General features: G+C 45.8%; 1 protein-coding gene across 4 annotated transcripts in view; it reads right to left on the reverse strand.

The window, feature by feature from the left end:
• Positions 1 to 16,274, reverse strand: part of VGLL4 (vestigial like family member 4) — a 115,897-nt gene that overhangs the window by 52,603 nt on the left and 47,020 nt on the right. The window contains exon 1 of one of the 4 annotated variants that reach the window (XM_037522945.2): positions 6,370 to 6,698. The exons of the other annotated variants lie outside the window; for them this stretch is intronic. Within the exon in view, the coding sequence (XP_037378842.1) occupies positions 6,370 to 6,451 (82 nt within the window). The 5' untranslated portion in view covers positions 6,452 to 6,698. Of the gene's footprint in view, positions 1 to 6,369; positions 6,699 to 16,274 lie in introns of those variants that run through there. 4 annotated transcript variants of the gene reach the window in all.

The following is a 16,274-nucleotide window of genomic DNA, read 5'->3' on the forward strand; positions in this document are numbered from 1 at the left end:
ACAGTGCTTTCTCATTCATAATTTGAGCTGGTGCATAATGCTGGCTATTGTTCCAGGTCTTTGTTGCTCTCTAACAGCCATCCCTCTACAATGCACAGCATTGTCTGAATACTGGAACAATTTCAGCGTTTTCTGTGTATCTAAAAGTCCCTGGATTAACATCCAAAAAATCTGGCAGTGCAACAAAGTTGACTTGTAACAAGTCTCAGTCTTTAAGCAAATTGCTTATTACGGCAGAACCAACGTTGCTGTAGCTCCGAGCGAGGTACGTATCTCCAGACCTGCCCCCCTTTGCACACTCCCGAACTGTAGACCTTGCTAACACACAACTTTCCATACTGTGAATGACATGGTGACTGAGAACATCTAGTTCAGACTAAAGAGTCACCCCCATTTAATAACCAGCAGAGCAGTGGAGACAGGAGAAGGAAGGCTGGTCACCCACACCTGTCCACCACCAAGATTCCCACACCTTCAGATAAGCTGGCTTCCCATGGAAAAGATAACCTCCTAGGACATTTCCACTCCTTTGAAACACTTCAGAAACAAGGCACAATAAGATATACAGGATAAGTCCAACTGCTTAGGGTTCCAAAATAAACAGACAAAACTCAGCTCATTTATTTAGAATTGCAGGCATCATAGTAAAGGTGCAAAGAAAAGCAAGTTATAATCATGATGACCTCTTGGGGTTGGGAGGGATCTTGATGGGGAGAGATTTAAAGGAGATGATTTGCTACTTCTTGACCTGGTGATGATTACAAGGTTGGTTGGTTTTGTTTTTGTTTGTTTTTTTAAACTATAAACCACACATTTTTATGTACTTTTATGTATAAATGATATACTTCATAATAAAAAAAAATGCTGAGACATGGAGAGAGGCATTCCCAGAGAGAGAGAGAGAGAGAGAGAGAGAGAGAGAGAGAGAGAGAATGAGAATCTCCAAGAGCAGGGACATTCCTCAGCAGAGTACAGCCATTCCTTAAATGTTTAAAAGGATGGATACTGGCTGACAAAGGACAGTACTGAGTTTTCTCTGATCACTTACTAAATATATTTCAGTATGCTGTGGTTTTAGACTTCTATACAAACAAATGGGTGCAATGTGAAGGGTTCAGAAAACAGCAACAATTGAAAAGGAACTTTAACAAAAGGTTCTATTTTATTTAGGGCAAATAAATTCTTTCATCTAGTAGAGATTCACATTGCTAGGATTAAAACACGTCCTCTATATTATATGCTGAAATTAAAACAACCCACATAATTCTTTGTTTTCAATGCAGAAAAGAAAGCAAAGTGATGAAAACAGTTCCTTAGAACTTAGCAAAACACACAGCCTTCAGGAAAGGGGGCGGGGAGAGTGAAGAAAGTAAAATCATTCTCAGACTCTCCTTTGAGAAGTGTCTGCAGTGGAAGCCTTGAGGCCCGGGAGGGCTGATAGATGAGTTCATTACAAATAGAAGAGGGACTCTCTTCTGTACCACAAAGTGAGGTTCTGAGCCAGGCTACAAACTGCAAGGCAGTAATAGCACTAAATATAAACAGCCAGCGACCAGTGTGAAGATACATGGAGATAAGACAGATGCAGCCACAGTCAATCCCTGGTAAGACTGGTTTCTGAATCTGTGTATATGCTGAAGTGCTGAGTCTGGATCTACGTTTGTCAGGACAAACCCCCGTTTTCTGACTATCCTCACAGTGGCGCAGAACCAGGCTGCCCCTGAGAGGTTTTGAACTTTCCCACGGGCCAGCCGAGGGGCGTTCTCTGTACCTTTGGGCATGGGCTGAAAAAATCTTCACAGCAACAAATCCAGCCCCCCCCCCCCACCGGAACAGAAGGCCATGCAGACAATAGAGAAGGGAAGGAGGAAGGAAGGAAGAGAATTCTGCCTTCCCAAACAAAGCCTAGTGCAGGCTCCAGGAGAAGATGAACAGCCAAGTAAAACAATCCTTCCAGAAGAGGGCAGAGAAACCAGGGTGGAGGAGCTGGGAGGAAGCAGGGTATAATCACACCTTTCCTCCACAAACTGTAATTAGAAGAAACACAAACTGGCCGGATTTTTCTCAGGAGAGCCCTGGGCTCACCTGGGCTTGTCTGATTAATGGGGTGGGGTGGAGGGCGCGCTCATACGCACGCACGTCTGCGTGTGTGTGAAATAAACAGTTAAAGTAAAACGAATTTCTATAGCAAAACAGTCACAGGTGTTCTACCTAAGAACACACCTCTGGACCAGGAGCACGCACTGACATGCCAGGCTGGGCACCAAGGGCTGGTGGCACAGGGCTCTGCTCTGTGGCCTGTTCACCTTAATAGGACCCAAGCTCTGAATTTTCTTGATGCCTCTGCGCTCATTAAACAAAGAACAATACGGCCAGGACTCCATCAAACTGCTGCTGGTGGGGAGACTGGCAGAAAACAAGAGAGCCCCGGCCCGGCCCTCGCCCCTCTCCTTAGCAGGGTCTCACTGAGCGCACCAACTCTCACGTGCGCTTTCCTTTCAATTCCAGAAAGTTAATTTAAATGTCGCCTGTGATGAAACAAGGGATAATTATGTTCTAAAACAATGAGCAGCTCTGAAATTTGAGAAACTCGGCAGACTCTTCCCTTAAGCTTTAGACAAACACAATATGCAATTTATTCTTACTTTCTCCCAATATAAATCACACTATTAAATTAAAAGGGGGAGGAATTCTTCTACCAAATTACACACTAATGGCTCTTAACCCATAATTAAAGTATCACTAACAGCAGCTTAAAGCCACAGCCCACCAGGAGCACAATTATTAGGACCGAAGTTTCAGCAGCAGGTAATTATGTAAATACAACTGTCAGCCATCTTGACCAAAGTCATGGGGCTGGCCAGTTCCCTGCTCCCTAGGTGGATCGCTGTGAGGTGGCATCAACAAGAGGCCTCCAACTCAACACCATGCCAGGTGCCTGGCCACAAGGAGAGCCAAGGATGCAGATCATCTGGGGTGTTCGTCATCCCATCCTGCCTGAGAAGCCAGACCAGAAACTGGCTTCAGAGCCACAGAGACCCAGGATAGCCTGTGTGGGCACTTAATCCAAGGCGTTATCCCTGTTCGGGGGGCTGTGAGGGTCCCTGGGAGGCAACATGGTCCCTAAGGTCAAGAAGTTAATAATTAGTCAAGGAGACAAGACAGAAAATAATGCTGGAGGCAGGGTGGCGCAGAAGAATTGGGCTGGAGGAAGACACTGGATTTCCCCCTGAAATTTAGTTGTGCCACAAACTTTCTGAATCAAGCTGAGCAGACAACTTGCCTCCCTGGGCCTCAGTTTCCTTGGCAAAAACAAAGTTAACGTATTAGACGATGTCTAGGGCCCTCTGCAATAATTAGATAATTAGAGAACACAAGACAGTATGTAATTACTGCTAAATTACACAGCAGAGACTGCAGCTGCCAATGGAGAGTGCCAGAGTTCCCGAGTCAGCCACCCTGAGCCCTAACCTGCATCACCAGGACAGGGGCGGGCCACTGAGGTGGGGCCCTGCCTTCAGAAGGCTTCCAGACAGGAAGTGCCATCTTTTCGGAGGATCAGAAGGATCTCTGATGAGGGCTGGAGTTGGGTTAATGCATGTGGAAGCAAAACTGGGCTTCAAGTGGGCAGAATGAACGTTGATTAGGGCGATAAGTGGTGAACAGCAATGAATGAGCCGGGACGTTCTGAAGATACATTAAAAGAAGCAGAGTTCTGCTGGTTTGCTCACCACCAATGAAGGCAAGCAGTTTCCAGAAGGTAGCCAAACTGAGGTTCTTCTTGCCCTGTGCCAACCTCTGACCCGAACAGGCCCCCACCCCAAACCAACTTGTAGTTAATTTTTTTCCTTCTTTTTCCTGTTTTGTTTGCTGACCACCAGGGTGAGAGCCAGGTGCCAGAGCACCTGGTCACCAGCAGAGTCCATACTCAAGCCTGCATGAAATGTGACATTTTAGGAAGACCTTGTCACTACAAGGTCACTGTCTAAAAACCACTATGTGTGCCCAAGTTGTTGGGGAGGGGTTGTTGAGGAGCAGAGCTGTGTCTAAAACAAAGAATACGGTACAGCTGATCGAGGTACTAAGAATAACTAGCCGTCAACATCTTGATTTTTAAAATTCAGAAAATTAACCTGTCCCTTATTTGTAAGAGGTGTCAAAATGGCCTGTGCCTGGAGTGAAATCAAATGCTGCCTACCAACTGTACATTCCATTTTCCAGATAACTACCCTGGAATGCCAGGGAGCTGGGGGCGGGGAGGGGGACGGGGGCTAAGAGGAATATTCTATTCCATATTCAAATACTCCAAGTGCTGGATTTAAAAGAACAATAGCTATTCCAACTTTTCTTATCCCCTGCCCCCCAAAAATCCCATCTAAGATTTATAATCTTCTTCAAAACACCCTTTTGAGTTCAGAGCAGATGTGTGTAGTGTTTACCCTGAGAAAACCACTGGGACATAAACAACCCACTATAAACACCACTCAAATTTTGCTGTGCTTTTCTTCATTTCCTGTGTATTTATTTTGGTGTTAAAATAATGTTAACTTTCATCATAAGGAAAATAGCAGCAGATGTTTAAACCAAACAGACTACAGCATCTCCTCCCCCAACTCTACTCAACTTTCAAAACCAAAGTTTCTTCCTCCCAAGCAAGGAAGCGGCTGGAAGGCCACACTCAGGTCTCACATGCACAGCAACAAGTCAACCTGGGCCAGCTTCCCATAAGCTTTTCCTCACCACCACCAACTGGAGACATGAATAATGAATGTGGCGTCAATTTCCTAACTACCTATATTCCTCTTAGGCTGGTCATTATGTTTTGCTTTGTTTTGAAAATATCCTGTTACTTGATGACAAAAACCACCCAACAGGAATTGTCTTAAAAGTTTTGAATGTCTTATCCACTGAAAATAAAGCTTTTTAAAAAAAAAGTACATTAATTTCATAGGAAACAAGCTAGCCACTTGCTTAGTAGACTAGATTCAGAAGCATGTCTCTTACATGAGTGAGTTCAGAAGCAGGGTCGCCTTAGCAGCAGATTCAAAGAAAGCACAGGATCAAAAGTCTCCCAGTTGGAGGAAGTTGGAGTTAAAAAATACCTATTTTTTTTTTTAACTTTAATGATGAGAGCCTTATCCAGAGTGAAATAAGAAACATGAATTTTTTTCCTTCCCTGAAGGATAAAGGGTAAGTTTCAAACTGGTTAGGAAGGTGGGTTTTACATGGAAAACGTAAGTGCGTTGGCCGAACGTCTCCCAAGTTTTTTCACTGTTTTCTTTTTCAGACAAATGTTCATTTGACTACAGGAGAGAACTTGGAAACGGCTCCCACTGAATCAGAAAGGAGAGTCTCCTCTATTTGTAAGTGGTTACAACAAGAAACACTCCCTCTGCCAAACCCAATTCCCCGGGAGAGGCTCCGGCCCCTGAAACCCAGGCCATTACCACTTTTTCAAATCGCACGTAGATAATGTTCCAGCAGATCAAGAAATTGCTCCTTCTCATCCGACTCCTACCAGGGACGGCTGGAAACACTACCAGGAAGTGCCGAGAGGCCTCGTGGCTTAGGAGGAGGTAATAAACAAGAAGAATCTGGAGCCTTTTTTCTTTATAACTTAGCTTTCTGGCTGGCGTGTTATGAAATCACTTTCCACAGGGACGGAGTGTGAAGGGAATATCCTTCAATGTCAGAGCTCGCTCGAGCTGCACAGGAAATGGGAAGTCAGACAAAGAGCCGGCCTGTGCAGGGTGACACGGGTGCCCTTCCAGCCCCCTTCCCGGCCCCCAAACCGAATAGAAAAACTCTTCATTGTTTGGGACAATCTCTCCGGAAAGCAAAGAATCACTGTAACTTTTTGTTCCCCTTAACACGAAAACCCAAGGCGCTGACAAAATCCAACACAGATACTGCAGATGGTGTGTGCTTAAAATAAGTATCAAAGCCCTCCTCTCTCCCTCCCCCCAACACACACACACACACACACACACACACAGAGACGCACGCACGCACACGGCATGTTTAACTTTTACTTGAGTCCAAAACGTCCTTCCTCTAAAGGAAACACCGAAAAACCAACAGGAAATACATTTTAAGGAGCCGAAAATATAAGTTAGTATGTTGCAAGCACAAAGTAAACTTTTAACAGTTTGGATTTCACCGACCTCCCCCACCGGGTTTCTCCTCTGTAACCCCCGAGGGCTACGCTACAAACAACCCACTTTGGGCTGAAAACAGCCCCGCGACCGCCGGCCGCCCGAGCCCCCTCCAGGCCCGAGCAGGCCGGCCGGCGGGGGCCGGGGCCGGGGCCGGCGCCCCGAGCAGGGGCCTCACGAGAGCCGGCGGCGCACTTTCTAGAAGGGCCTCTACCTTCGTAGCACAGAATGCCGATGTTGTTGTTCATCTTGTCCAGGTACTGGTAGTTCAACAGGTCCATCTTCATCAACAGCATTTATTGGGCTCGCACAGAAAACCAGCTCGGTGCTCCCGCCCCGAAAGAGTGCGCTTCAAGAAATCAAGCACCGCCGAGCGGCTCCCGGCTCTTCTCTTAAACTTGACAAAGACGGAGGCCCGGCCTCCGCGGAGCAAAACAAAGTTAGGAAAAAAAAAAACAGCGCACACAAAGATGGAAGGACACAAGCCCGCTCAGGGGCTCACTCGTCGGCGGGGGGCGGGCCGCGTCCTGCACCGCGCATCGGGGCGGCGGGGCGGCCTCAGCGGCGGGCGCCGGCGGCTCCCGGGGCGGGCGGGGCGAGCGAGCGAGCGAGCGAGCGAGCGCGGCGCCCGGGCACACCCCAGCACAAAGCCGCGCGCTCACGGCCCGCCGCGAGCCCGGCGCGCCGACAGGCCGGCGGCGCGGCGGCTCGGCGGGCGGGAGGGCGGCCGGGCATGCTCACTGCGCCGCGCCGCGCCGCGCCGCGCGGGGGCTCTCCGCGCCCGACCAGCCTCGGCCCGGCCGCGGGCTTGAGAGAAGAGCCAGGCGGCCGGGAGGCCGGACGAGGGGCCGGGGAGCGCGCCGGCAGGAAGCGGCCGCCGCTGCACAGCCGGAGGAGGGAAAAGCAAACCCAGGAAGTGGCTTTTTCTGGAGCTGAGTTTAAGGGGGAAGAAAAAGTAAAGACTCCATCATGGAAGCAAACTTCCAGGGAACTTTGCTGGACTTCACTTTGGGGTTTCAGCGACCCCAGAGCTTGTCGCTGGGGTAGACGGGCCACACATGTGTGAGGTTCTCTCTTTTTAATGTTTCATCATGTCCACTGCCGCTTTGTGCATGTACAGGTCTGATGTTCAGGTTACATACACCATCTTTCATAATCCTCACAACGACTCCCATGGAGAGCGCAGGGGTGGCTTTTATAAGGAAGGCAGCCCAGACTAGGCAGACTAAGGAGATGAAAATATAAGTTAGTATGTTGCAAGCACAACTGGCCCCTGCCCCCCCCCCAAATTGTTGGTAGCACTGTACCAGGTTTGGGGGCTCTGGGGTGCCCCTCTCCCTGCCCTGTAACAAAACTACTTTTAGAATATATTCCCCCCCCCCAATATTATAACTGCCTAAAAACAAAGAGGAAGGGAGGGCAAGGAGGGGGATTCAAAAAGACTGACAAATTCAAAACTGAGAGCCTACTGGAAAAGACGCGGTGGGGGTAAGTGTCCTTCTTCTGCACAGGGACACAGGACAAATGTCCCCTCTGAGTTACAGATGAGCAGCACACAGCCATGCCACTCCGTGCTGGAGGGACTAGGGCTTAGACCTCGTGGCCAAAAGCTGCTAACGGAGTGACCACTGACTAGTCAGACTTCAGTTAGTGTGAAGGGCACATTAACAAAGCAGGAAAAAAAGTTTCACCCTTGCAGATTACAGCTAGCTCTGGGTGCCATAAATAGGCTACCATTTACTACAGAAGTGTTTTCTGGGCTGATACTGTTCCATGCTATTTGGAGATTTTAGAAATTAGCCAAGGCTATGTTAGAGCATAGACAACAGTCTGAATATTAGAGCTGGCTAATAAGGTTTGAAAAAAATAACTTCAAGGATCATATGTTAAGATCAGCAACAGGGGCCTCCCTAGTGTTCTAGGGGTTAGTGCTATTGCCTAGGCCTGAGTTCAACCCCCAATCAGGGAGCAAACCCACACATGGTGCAATAGACCTCTCCTGTCTTGCCCGCTGCTCCCTTAGCAGTGTATTTCAGTAGATCCACCTGTTCTGCTCCCCACTCTGTCACTGGTGAATCCTCTCACCCCCTGCACCTCTGGCCTACACCCCAGTTTTTCTATGCATAAATAAAATGAATCTTAAATAAATGATCAACAATAGAAGCATTTGGGGTGACAGGCACATTCAGGCCAGTGTTATACTCAGCATCTGTTTCAGGTGACTGCAACCCTCAAACACTTGTCACAACGGCTGTGACAATGACTGGCGGCAGCAGATGCCAAGACAACCAGGATTCCACAGCTATTATCTGGAAGGCTATTGATTCATGCTCCATTGCACATTCTAGATACTGAATCAGTGGTACTGAAGGATATGTCCACCATCAGCTGTGCTGCAGTGACTAGTGGGATTTGGCAGGGAGGGCTGCAAGACAACTCTCAAAGCATCTAGTAATCACAAGATTATTGCACTGGGGCCTCCCTGGTGGCACAAGGGGTTGAGCGCAGCAAAGTGAAACTGCCCGTAGCCTCTGCAGCGTGAGTTCAATACCCGGCCAGGGAGCTACCCACATGGCGCAGAAGACCTCTCCTGACTAGCCCAGTGCTCCCCTCAGCAGTGTACTTTGGTCTATCTGCCTGTTCTGTTCCCCAGTCTGTCTCTGGTAAATCCTCTCACCTCCCGCACCTCTGGCCTGTACTCCAGTTCTTGTAATCATAAAGAATCTTTAAAAAAAAAAAAAAAAGATTATTGCACTTAAAGATTCAATTTAGAAGATTTTCTTAAATCTTTTTTTTTTAATTTATTTATTTATACAAGCACTGGGGTACAGGCAAGAGGCACGGGAGGGTGAGAGAATTCACCAGAGACAGAGCAGGGAGCAGAACAGGCAGACAGACGAAATCTCCCTGACCCACCAGGAATCAAGCCCGTGCTACAGAGGCTGCAGTTGCAAACAGCTTCACAGGGCTGCACTTAACCTGCTGTGCCATAGGGGAGGCCCTGATTTTTTTTAACCTTAACATCGTTAAGTATTGGATTCAAAGGCAACTGATAATTTTGGATACAATTGCTGCACAAGGAGTTGCCATCAGAGAATGTTACAAGTCACTAGTAAATCCCATAGGAGCGCGAACTGGCTACACAGGAGTCTTGCAAAGCTTTAAAAAATCCCAATGCTGAGACTGTCCCAAACTAATGGGGTGAAAGGGGTGGGGCCCAGCCTTAGCACCTTCTTTCAAAGAGTCCCAAGGGGTTCTAAGATGCAGCCAAGTTTGAGAACCACTGTTTTCATCTGCAGTGGTATCTTCATTTGATACACTTATTTTGAGGATCTTTTTTCCTCTTGCAACATGGTGACTTAATCAGATTGAAACAATACAGTTATAAAAATATGAATGAAACACTGGTTACTCAGCCCTGAGTGTGAGCCTCTAAGGGACACAGTCCCACAGGGATACCTTGACTTGTGTTTGGAATGACTGTCACCAGCCCCCACCCCCCACTGAGGTCTTCCCAAGGATGAGAGGTATGATGGGGTACTACTCAGGTGTGAGCCACCTAGGGGGTCAAGAACTGATTGTGACTGTCCTGTGTCTGCAAGATGGATACAGAGTGACCCTCCAGACACTTTCATAGCACTTTGGCAGAGTTACTTTATGCCTCTGAAATCCCCCCCAGTCTGAAGAGCGGGTCTGGCTCAGGGAGCCCTGTCCCAGCTCCTTCACACCTTTTGCCTTGTGCTTCAAAGCACAGTGAACAGTTACACTTACAAGCCACATTATTCCCCACTCAGACTCTTCCAACCTGCCTAAGCTGTGAACATCCATTCTTCCCTCAACACTTGTGTGGCCTCCCACTCACCCCCTGCTCTGTACTGTCATTCCCACCTGCCAGCTCCTACCTAGCCCAGTCCAGTAGGCCAGGGCCAGAGTGAAACACCCTTCACCTTCCCAAAGTCAGTTTCCCTGTCAGGCTGTGGAGAAAAGCTTGCTGAATAGGAAGATGAAAACATCTCAAGGACAGTGTCTCCGTTCACCCACTCCTACTCCCAGTGCACCCTGGACTGGCTGACTAGGTATTTCTCAAACTGGATTCTGTCAGCTCCTTTGGGGAATCACCAGTACTCACATTTGGGGAGCCCTTATTTAAATGCTGGTGGCACTTCCAGGTATGACTGACATGCGTATTTTAAAAATCCTAATATTGGAAAATGTCAGAGTTTCTCAAGTTCATTCATAGACCATATATTCATAATCAAAGTGCCAATGGGAATAAATTTTATCCATAAAATATCAAGTGGGAACAGTTTTAAGAATGAAGACATGTGAGCTATCAGATATTTAAAATAGAGCAATGAACATTTTTAGGGTTCCAGTGGATACAAAATAAGTAGCACTAAACAGTAACTGTTTTTAAGTTTTACCATAAAAAACTTTAAAACTGTATATGCAGGCTATGCAGGCTAATATAAAAATAGAGTGACATTTCCTGAGTCAAAACATATCTTAAATCAAAGAAAGAAGTTAGAGGAAAAAATTGACTGAATATGTACATTTCATGTTTTTGTAAATCTAAAAACACCAAAACTAGGTAGAGAGGAAAAGATGAAAAAGAATACATCGATCGGTGACATATGTCATGGTAGATGAAGGGTAAGTAGAAAGAAAAAAAGCCTAATTATTTTTAAAATAAGCAAAGAACATGAGGAAAATGAATGGCCCATACATTTTAAAAACATATATATATATATATGTTCCATACATACATATATTCCAGATCATTCTAAAGAAATACAAATTAGAAAATAATTTTATATGTACCAAATTAAGAAGAAGAAAAGACATTTTCAATCTCACTTAAGGCTGCAGAAGTGAGATGCCCTGGGCTCCATGCCCATTGGCTAGAAAGGAAAACACAGCCTGAACTTGCACTGGCCTCTACTTCACTTCTAGAAGTCTGCCTTAAGAAAGCAGTAAGATTTGGTCAAACACTTACAGAAAGATTGTTATCATAAATCTCTTTAGAAGGATGTAAACTTGAAAAGCCAGAAATCCAGAAAGATGAGAATATAATAAAACTGTGGTATATCAGTGACAGAATATTATGCAGTCATTAGAATTCCTTTAAAAATATATGACATGAGGCAATGCTATCTATCCTGTGTTTGAGGTGATAACACCACATGATAACTGAAAGCAAGAAAAACAGCATACGAAAGTAGTTTGTACACCACACACCAGTTCTGCGGAGGTGAGAATACACCCATACACAGGGGGACATATACACAGGCACTGCACCAATTAAAAAGAATACTGACATGTTAATAGTGCCTGTCTTTGAGTGGTAGGCATCCTGAACATTTTTCTGTATTTCCAATTTACCTACAAAAAATATATTCCTTATAGCATCCAGATGAGGGAGAAGCCAGTTCTCCGCTTCCAGGCACTGAATGAAAAAATGGGCCAGACCGAGGCCATGGGTCGTGTGGATTTCCTCTCAACACACCAAGATATGTCCTTGTGATTTTGACTGAGCAAGCACAGAAAATAAAGTCCAAACACTTGTTCAGAACTTTGTAAGATTCAAAGGTGTCTAAGATGAGCCATCTGTCCTAGAACAGTCTACAGGGAGAAATTATAACGCACGGAGACTTCCAGCCAGAGCATGCGGGCTACAGACACATGCCTTTGTCCACATCTATTTACCAGTTATGTCATGTGTCAACTCCCCAAACCAGACCATCAGCTTCTGGAGAGAAGGGTGACTCTCCCCACTGCATGCAAGACACCCTGCGCATTTGCACCACATCAGGCTTGTGGGACGATGGTGCAAAACCAAGCCCGGACACACTGGCTGGAGAGCTGGCTGCCTTTAAAACAGTCACCAAAACTCAGAACTGCTCCATGAAAGCAAAATAATCGCTCACTCTTCAGACACTTTTAAAAAAATAAAATGCCCTCATTAGAGTCCTTGCAGAGAAGGTCATATTTCAATGTTAAATCTAACTGAGACCTCTTCAAAGACACTGGGAAATATAAATAACCCTTCTGGGCCCCAGTTCCCCCACTACATTCAGCGGCTCTCTTCTCCCTGGGATTCTAAGCAAGCTAGTAGATATTTAGTTAACATTTTCATCTGAAAAGTCTTTTCCTCCTAATTTATTCTTTCAATCACCTTAAGCTGATATGTGAATAATCATAATCATCAAGAAAGACTTTATCAAAGGAAGAAAGTTGGCTCTATGTTGAAATATGGTGATCAGTTAATCAAGAAGCCAGGGGTATTAAAATGTCCTAGAACCTGCTGAGAGTAGGCGCCTCCTGCATGCAGTGAAAAGTAATGATGATAACGATGATGATGCTGTTGCCTATAAAATACTCCACTGGTCAAGCAACTTTCACTGTCCTATCTAATTACTTTAATTACTAGGAATAAGTTGTGAGAAGGAAAGCATAGACAAGGGCTTCCATTGAGTGGTAAGGAAGACTTGAACCAAAGTTCCTTTTCTTTTAGTGTTTAGAATCCAAAATTCTGTGGTTCCTTAAAAACTTAACTAAAACTCCACTTGTCCAAGAACCCCATCAGTCAGGAATTAGAATTAATCTCTCTCTTCCACCATATTTTAGGTTTATATCGCAATCAATCTAAAACATGGCAGGTTATGAGATCATTTATGTATCTCTCCCCCATCAGATTTTTTTTTTTTATAGAGGCATGTTTTATTTATTTATTTGTTTGTTTGTTTGTTTTGTTTATACAAGCACTGGGTACAGTCAGAAGCGCGGGAGGGTGAGAGAATTCACCAGAGCCAGAGCGGGGAGCAGAGCAGGCAGAAGGACCGAAGTACACTGCTGAGGGGAGCAGCGGGCGGCAGGAGAGGTCTGCGCGCCATGTGGGACCCTCCTCCGGTGGCCGGGGAGCAGGCGGGGATCGAACTGGCGCCGCAGAGGCCGCGGGCAGCTTCGCAACCCAGCGCTCAACTGCTGCGCCACCGGGGAGGCCCATCCCCCATCAGATTTTAAAGAATGCTTTGCACACAGTATCTTCAACAATGTAGTTTTTGAACTTTAAAGATCATAACAAAACAAATTTAAAATGCCTCAAGTATCAATGATGTGAACCGGAATTTCCTATTAGATTTCCAATGCTATTATACCTTCTTTAAGGGAAAGAATTCCTAAATATATCACAAAGTATTGATTATTTTTCCAAGCTGGGATTGCTCACACTGAAATGACACATACACACACGGACAGTTTAATGTCAAACTGTTCACAAAAGCAATTATTATTACGTCTTAACATTAACTGTTTATAAAAGAGTATCATTTGTAAGTTAAAACGTCCTCAACTACTACTAAGCAATACTAGCTCATTTACCATAAGATAGTGAGATTTTAAAACAAATAAGTGCAATTTAAAAAAAAAAAAAACCTTCAAATGGGGCTTCAAATTAACAACTTAAATTTTCAATACAATAGCACCCTCTAGAGGTGAATTTTAGGGTTAAATTGCAAAGACAATTTGGGGAAAGCAAACCGCCTAATTGTGCTGTCATCACCTGATATACATTATATTTGAAACACGTTTGACCCCATCTTTAACTTCCAGTTTAGTCTGCCTTCACAGGACCTTATGGCGCAACATTTCTCTCCCTCCAGAAGCACCCTTTGAATCCAGTCCATCATCCAGTCCAGAAAATACACAGCATACCTCTAATCTTATTTAATAAAAAAGTCACAGTATATAATTCTAAGTTTGAAACCTTGAAAACCTAAACTTTGAAGCATTAAATATATCAAAGCCAAATGATACCTAATTACTGAATAGAAATTTTGCTTTATTAACAAGAATCAAGGGTTATAAACAGCATTTTTAAGTACAGGTTCAGATGTTTTAAATAAATTAGAATAAATAAATGTAACAGAAAATGGAATTTAATCAATTTCCATTCCCAAGAAAGGAGGAATCTCTTGCAAAATAGTATAATTTGCTAGTTTTACAACTAATGCCGTCTGTGCTTTAGAACACAAATGTTTTCTTGCAAACAAAAATGATTATTTTAGTGGTTTTCATTATTATGGACAATTTTAGTTCATTTAATCCTATTTAGAGAATGCCAAAAATATTAAGATGATATTCACATTCTTGCAAATTCTAATTATCCATACACAAATTCCTGCAAGGCTGTCTAGAATCGGGGCCGTTGGAAACACTGCCTCTACACGTATTCCATCCACCACCCGCCGGAGTGCGAACGCCTGTGTTTCTGCGCGTGCGTACTTAGGAGTGCATGCTTTAGGTCCCGGAGTAAGCACATGGAGTAAGCAGTCTGCCAGCAGCTGTGGGATTTCAGGTGCCCCCACAATAGGGTCCTGTCGTTTCATCCACATCACTCTGGTGAGGACAGGGCGGCTGCTCTGTGGCCTTGCTTTGCTCGTCTCTGATTGGTAGTAAAACCTTCGAATCACCTTGCAACGCAGACACAGGACTCACCGAGTGGAGGGGAGGTCAGGGCCATGGCTTTCAAACAGAGCAATGACCTTACTTCTCCCTGCTCAGGGGACTTCAGCATGCCTGGGGGCACAACTTGGGGCACTACCGGCATCCAGGGGATGGAGGCCAGCGATGCTGCCAAACACCCTGCAATGCACAGGACACAGCCCATAGCAAAGGATCGTCTGGACCAAAATGGCAACAATGCTGCCATCGACTAACCCTGGTGTGAGCAAAGAATTTCTGGAATGCTGTAGGACTTTTCTTTTCATGAATTGTAAAATTCTTTGGAGTTTTTCTCCTTCGCTGTAATGGGTGACTGGACAGCTCAAGAGGCCAAAGCGGATAGTGCTTGCTGGGAAGAAAACAGTGGGGGCCCCATCATGAACTCCTTTCAGAAGCCCGGTGAGTCCTATTTGAGCTCCTGGTTCATGGCCATCTCCCTCCCTGCATCCTTATCACTGGATCCCTAGCACCCAACCCAATGTCTGGCACCAGGAGGTGCTCAGTAAATATCTGTTGAAAGAACAAATGAGAAGGAAGAATTCTAGAATCTAAGCTGGGGTGAAGGAGGAGCCGACTTGGATGCCCTGAGTTCTGGATCCAACCTGGGGTCCAACCTGGAAAAGGTGAGAAGGAGAGTGCCTTTACAGCAGGCAGAGTTCTGGAAAACTAGGTCCTAGCCAGACTAGAAGAGCCACTTTCAGCCTCCCAGAGAAGCACAGACCCCTGTGGCCTCAGTGCCACTGAGCCATGCCCCAGTGCACAAGCAAGATCCTGGGGACAGAGGAGGGGGTCTAGGAATTAAGAACTAAGCCAAAGGCAGGGAACCCCCATCCACAGGGGAGACCAGGAGTAAGTGAGATCAGTCAGGGATCAAGACAAAGGCAGACCAAGAAGCTGAGAGTAATGGCGCCCTTGCTTCTCGTGCTCTCAGCAATCTCAAGCTGGGTCTCCAGCAGCAAAGAGCACCAGATATGGAATCAGAAAAGCTGGATTCCTAGTTCAGCTCTGGCCCACACTTTACCAGATGACCTGGATCAAGTGACTCCAGCGGGGCCAGCACCAGTGTCCTTAACTACAAAGGGGATCTGATCAAACCTCACTGGCTGGCCCGGTGCAGACTGTCAAGGGCCCAGTGGGGAAGGGCTGAGAGTCCACAGCCCTGAGGCCACACAAACGCAGGAGGCTACTGCTGCCTTTCTTCCTGAAGAGGACCGGTTTCTCCAATTCCCTGAGGGGAAGCCAGGCCTGTCCAGACAGTAAGACTGCCCCCCTCCCTTGCCTAAGAACTTCAAACAGAAACAACAGCTATAAAAAAGAAGCGGGAACAAAGGTCTTTCTGCCGGTTAGCAGTTTCCTTGTGCTTAATTGGCCCGGTGCACAGCTCTGCACGGAGAGCTGGACGCCCGACCACAGGCCTACGTGTCCACCCGGGGAGGGACAAGTACATTAAGATGCCTGTGGGCCTGTGGAAAAACGAGTACACAACTTAAAAAAAAAAAAAAAAAAAAAACTTTACAAATACATAATCTAGCATCCTTACCCTAAAGCAGTCATATATTCAAAAATTACACTGACTACTTACACATTATTTAAATGAACCAAAAGCATATCCTGAAC

The sequence above is a fragment of the Talpa occidentalis genome, unplaced genomic scaffold, assembly GCF_014898055.3.
Source record: "Talpa occidentalis isolate TD23 unplaced genomic scaffold, MPIMG_talOcc4v2.1 talOcc4.10, whole genome shotgun sequence".
NCBI classification, from domain to species: domain Eukaryota; kingdom Metazoa; phylum Chordata; class Mammalia; order Eulipotyphla; family Talpidae; genus Talpa; species Talpa occidentalis.